Source organism: Trachymyrmex cornetzi, unplaced genomic scaffold, assembly GCF_001594075.2.
Source record: "Trachymyrmex cornetzi isolate Tcor2-1 unplaced genomic scaffold, Tcor1.1 scaffold92, whole genome shotgun sequence".
NCBI lineage: Eukaryota > Metazoa > Arthropoda > Insecta > Hymenoptera > Formicidae > Trachymyrmex > Trachymyrmex cornetzi.
Window position 1 is genome coordinate 248,418 of NW_017300267.1, and position 5,894 is coordinate 254,311.

General features: G+C 30.5%; 1 protein-coding gene across 3 annotated transcripts; it reads right to left on the bottom strand.

The window, feature by feature from the left end:
* Positions 1-2,314: 2,314 nt before the first annotated feature.
* On the bottom strand, positions 2,315-4,740 carry LOC108769633 (uncharacterized). Of its 3 annotated transcripts, none has more exons than XM_018520707.1 (3): positions 4,562-4,740; positions 4,013-4,068; positions 2,315-3,540 (listed from the first exon to the last, which is right to left on the bottom strand). In XM_018520707.1, the coding sequence occupies exon 3, from the start codon at positions 3,295-3,297 to the stop codon at positions 2,392-2,394; it is 906 nt and encodes a 301-aa protein (XP_018376209.1). In that variant the 5' UTR covers positions 3,298-3,540; positions 4,013-4,068; positions 4,562-4,740; the 3' UTR covers positions 2,315-2,391. The 3 variants fall into 3 exon arrangements, with proteins under 3 accessions (XP_018376209.1, XP_018376207.1, XP_018376208.1); XM_018520705.1 differs by having other exon boundaries at positions 4,013-4,114; XM_018520706.1 differs by lacking the exon at positions 4,013-4,068.
* Positions 4,741-5,894: the final 1,154 nt, after the last annotated feature.

Sequence of the window (5,894 nt, forward strand, 5' to 3'; positions counted from 1 at the left end):
GGAAAAGAAACGAAAAGTTACTTTCTCAAGTAACGGTAACTGTAACGAGTTACTTTTAAAAATCGGTAACTAGTAACGGTAACTTGTTACTTTTCCTGCTCGGTAACGAGTAACTATAACTTGTTACTTTTAAAAAGTAACTTTCCATTCCCTGCCGTTACTTAAGAAAGTAAGGGGCTCCGCACAATAAAAGGAACAGGGAACAGAGAACAGAGAATAAGAATTTCAACCTATCAGAAATCATGTATTTTCATTACTTTTTTAAAATCGATCGCCATTCACAACGAACGGGCTTAGGGACTTTCTAGTCTCAAGCGCTATCTACAGTACAAAATTTTTGTGTAAAATTACAATTATTAATAGTGGGTAATTTTGAGACTCAATAGTTGTGAACGTCCACGCGTTTGTAAATTTGCAATATGCAAATAAAAATAATTTCTTGGTTTGTAACTAAGCAGATTGTGGAAGTACAATTACAATGTGTAGTTATAAGAACGATAATATGGGTTTGTTCGCGTCGCATGCTCCAATATGTTCCAATATGCTCCTACCATAGCTCCTATTCACTCCAACGCGCTTGATAGAGTTAGGAGTTATGGTAGGAGTATGTTGGAACATGAGTATGCGACGCGAACAAACCTTAAGCCTGTTCTTTTTGGCTAAACTTTTGCACCAGTTCATCTTTCTTCGTCTTCTTTCCTTCCGGATAGAAAAGGAAAAAAGATGAACTGGTGCAAAAGTTTAGCTAAAAAGAACAGGCCTCTTATGACAATACATTTCGCACTATACAGAGTGTCCCAAAATAATCGCCAAGTGTTTCATGAGCAGAACGGACTAAACTGAGGCGAATAATCCTCTACTATTTTGCAATTTTTGAAATAATTAACAAGATATGAATTACTAAAAATTGCCAAAAATTTTTAGTAATTAATATCTTGGTCTTCAATAATTTTTTACTCAAATACTATCAACTTTACAGAAAAACTGTAACAGACAAAAATTGTTTATTTTCTTCTCATAAAAGTCCAAGAATTTTTTCAGAATTTGTTATCAATTTTTTAATACTGTATTTTCTCATTGACTATTTTTACTAACATGAGAAAACATGCGGTACTAAAAAATTCTGAAAAAATTCTTATAACTTTATGAGAAGAAAATAAACTATTTTTATCTCTTGCCATTTTTCTATAAAGTTGATAGCACTTGAGTAAAAAATTATTGAAAATCAATATTCAGCGACTTTTAGTAATTAAAGTCTATTAACTATTGCGAAAATTGCAAAATAATAGAGGACTTTTCGACTCAATTCAGTCCGGTCTACCTGCCCATGAAATATTTGACGATTATTTTGGGACACCCTGTATATTATACATTTAACAGTAATACGCAAAAAATTACTGTAATCTTATGTAATATTACTTAAATTTGGATAATTACAGAAAATATTTAAAATATCCTGCTATTTATGTAATTTTCCATATAAAATAAGATATATTTACACAAAAAAGCAAATTTACATAATTTTTGTGGAATTACTTAATTTCTGTAAAATTGCATCATTTTTTATATTTACAGGGTTAATCATGTAATTTTCATATCTATTATATGTGTAAATTTACGAAATTTTTTTGCAGTGTAAGTGGCTTGTGTCGTATCGTGTCCAATCGTGTGCAAAGTAACGATAAAAGTAACCGTAAAATTCGTTACCGTTATAAAAAAAATGTAACTTCGTTACTCTTACAGTTACCAAAGAAAAAAAGTAACGCAGTTACTAGTAAGTTACCAAAAAAGTAACTTGCAATTTCGTTACAAGTAACGAGTTACTTCCATTTCCTGGCCATTACAATACTGTGTACAAAAAAATAAAAATTAGCAAAATCATGATGAAATTATTTTTGACAAATTACTCGAATGCGAAAAGTATATTTTTAATTTGAAAATAAAAAATTCAGAAACAATAAAAAAAAAGGATTTATTAGTTTCTTAATTTGTATTTACAGTCTTCGGCAATTATACTATGAATTACGTAACAATAAAAAGATATTAAAATATATAATTTTTCAGTTTTAGGTTTTTCTTCTTGTGCTTTCGTAAAAAAAAAAGGTTAATGCATGAACATTTATGAACTTCTATCTAGATCTTATAGGAACATTATACTACATATATATTAATAAAGACTGTCAATAAAAATAGCATAACTAATTGTAATAATTAAAATTTAAAAATAATACAGAAATTTGTATTCTTTTTATAATAAATGTTTTAGTAAAAATTTAAATACTTATTAATTATTAAATTATTTGTTATACTCGAGTTAAAAATATAAAGTTTAATGGATTATTAATATTATTTTCTTCTAATGTTACTGTTGTTTCAACATCAGATACTGCACTATTTTAAGGCACTACTACATTTTGCAGGTGTTCGGCTTGTTCCCGGCTGATCATCAAAAGACATCCTTACAGCAGAATTATTTCTTGTATTTATATTGTCAAAATTTTCTGCTTCTAATGCATCAATACCAATTTCTGAAGTTAGATTTTGCTTAGCAATCAATAAAAGTAATTTGTTATAGCCATGTATAACATATTTTCTTGCTTGTTCAATATGTTCTTTTAAATCTCCATTATATAGTCCATATCTTTTGGCATCGAGTTCTAGTTCATCCAATTCATGCAAACTTGCTTGATAATTAATCATTGCTTGTCTCTCATTTTCTTTTTGTTCTTGTTTTATTTTTTTAATTTCTTCTTCAATTTTCTTTCTTCTTAAATTAGATGGAGTGGAAGTAATTACATTATAGTCTATAATTTTTTGTCTTGTTTGTTTGATATGTTCTTTTAAATCTCCATCATATACTCCAACTCTTTTGGCCTTTAGTTCCAGTTCATCCAATTCATGTAATTTTGCTTGATAATCAATTGCTTGTATATCACCTTCTTCATGGTTTGGTTTTAATTTTTGAACTTCTTCTTCAACTTCCTTTAATTTGAGGTAGAAATCAGACGTTGAATTGGGAGCAATTGCAGTATAATCATCTAGGGCTTTTTTTCTTGCTTCAATACTTTTTTTTAAATCTCCATCATATATCCCATCTCTTTTAGCCTCTCGTTCCTCTTCATCCAATTTTTCTTGATAATCATTTATTGCTTGTCTATCATATTCTTCTTGTTCTTGTTCTAATCTTTTAATTTCTTCCTCAATTTCATTTAAATTAGACGGATTGGAAGCAATTGCAGTAGGAATGGTAGTTCCACTAATTACTTTTGCTCTTAAGATTCCTAAAATCTTACTCATTGTCTTATTTCCTTTCTATTTTAATTACAAAAAAAATAATTATTTTCACAGGCGTTACCAAGTCTAAAGCATTTTGGATCTCACTAAGCACTACAATGCAACATATGCTTCTAAATTGGCATTTGTCGTGTCGGTTCTTTTGTTCATCTGTTAGGCCTTCACCGATCAATGCTTTTTATACAATAATACCCAAGATTCCAATCACACAGGAAGTCAAATTCCACAGTTTCTCGTTGTATAAAACTATTTAAAAAATTTAATAACATTTTAATTATCTAAGAGTATTTACAAGTTATATATTTAAATACATATAAATTTAATACTTTTCTGTATAAACAATTAGGGCCTAAACATAAAGATAACCATGATTGAGTAATGGAACGTAAGTTGTAGTTGTAAGCTGACCAAAACATTGTGTATTGATCTATATAATTAGTATAATTAGTATAATTACAACTTATGTTTCACAATTCATTTATGATCATCTTTGTGCTGAGATTCTAAAAAATACTGGCCATGAATTGTTAACTTATGCTGTAAGCTATAAGGAATTAATTATTTACAGTTAAATGTGAGGAGAATAATAAACTTTGTTCTCCTCATATTTGATTGATTAGTCAATTTCTTATAGCTTACAACATAAATTAACAATTTACAATCAGTATAAACGATTCTTTATTTAATCAAAAGCATGAGAATTGTAATGAAAACGTACCTCATGACAGACAAGCTGTAATATCGTTAGACCTTCACCGATCAATGCTTCTTACACTAAAATACCCAAGACTTCAATCACACAGTTCCTTATTGTATGAAACTATCAAAGAATTTAATAAAATTTTAATTATACCCCTAAAGTATCTACTAATAACTAAGTTATATTTAAATACATATAATTTAATATTTTTTTGTATAAACAATTAAAGCCTAAACATAAAGACAGTCGTAAGTGAGTCATGGAACATAAGTTGTAATTGTAGGTTGATCAAAACATTATACCTATATATACGACTACGACTCATGTTTGACGATCATCTTTGTGCTGAAGCCCTAAAGAATTATTTATACTAGCCATACTGTTAACTTATGTCGTAAAGTTATAAGAAATTAATCATTCACAGTCAAATGAGGAAAATAATCGACTTTATTTTCCTCACATTCGATTATGATTGGTCAATTTCTTAGCTTATAACATAAATTAATAATTTATAGCCAATATGATTCTTTATTCAATCAAAAGCATGAGAATTGAATGAAAACGTACCTTATTTGATAGATAATCTGTAATATCGTCGAGGATAGCAATTATGAAATCGGACTACGAAATTGCGATATTCTCAAGAAATATACATATGTTATGGCTATCCACCTCGTAACTTCGCTTTGACCTGTTTCATTCATAATCTTTATTATAAAACTATTAAGATGCCTTTTCACGAGCCGCTCAAACTGGCAGTTTTAGCGACAAAAAGATCACGTGATCACTTTCGTCGAAGGCTGTGGTCAAAGTCTCGCTACAAATGCTTTGAAGTGTTTGATGGACCAATTAGAAGAAAGAATTTTACAAACTGACCAATTAAAAAACGCTTCAAAGCATTTATGGCACTGACCGTGCCCGAAGAAGTATTAAGGTGCAGCCACAATAGAAAGAATAAGGAATTAGGAATAAGGAATAAAGATTTTAACCTATCAGATATCGGATACACCGGAATACACGGTTTCTGATAGGTTGGAATTCTTATTCCTTATTTCTAATTCCTTATTTCTTCTATTGTGGCCGCACCACTAAAACGACACATGAAAAACGGCAAGAAGCAATGATATGACATTTGGTCGACAGATTTGACATGTTTTTATTTTTCATATATCACTTATAGTATTAACGCGGTGAATTAAATAGGCCTTCTACAATAAGCCGCAAGTCAGAACGTCAGAAGTCTTAACCAGTCTTAGGGCCGGTTGTTCCACCTTTTGGTAAATTTTACCTGTGAGGTAAATCTGGTAATCCGCATATGTGATTGGGTAATTTTGCTACTTATCCAACAGGTAAAATTTATCAAAAGGTGGAACAATCGGGCCTTAACCAAGTCGTGCTAGTTGGCTATTGGCAACTTCACCGATTATGACTTAAGGCTCGTCTACAATACACGGAGTAAGAAGTAAGAGTAAGAAATTGACCAACACAGTCGATTATTCTTCTCACATTCGAATGTGATTGGTTTTCTTACTCTTACTTCTTATGGCTACTGCACACTGGACGCGATGAGCGATGAGCGACGAGCGATATCCAATAAAAACTCTGCTTTTTCTCACGTGACGACGCAAAGCAAAGCTCTCATTGGATATCGCTCATCGCTCATCGCGTCCAGTGTGCAGTAACCATTACTCCGTGTATTGTAGACGACGCCTTAAGATCGCTTAGAACTTCTGACTTGCGGCTTATTGTAAAAGGCCTAGAACAGTTACTAGCAATTATTAGGTTATTCTAATATCGAATCCTTTTATCTGGATTAGTAACGTAGAAAAAGAATAAATTAGATTATATTCGAGTTTTATATATATGTATATATATGTATATTGCGGTAAACGCTGGTCAA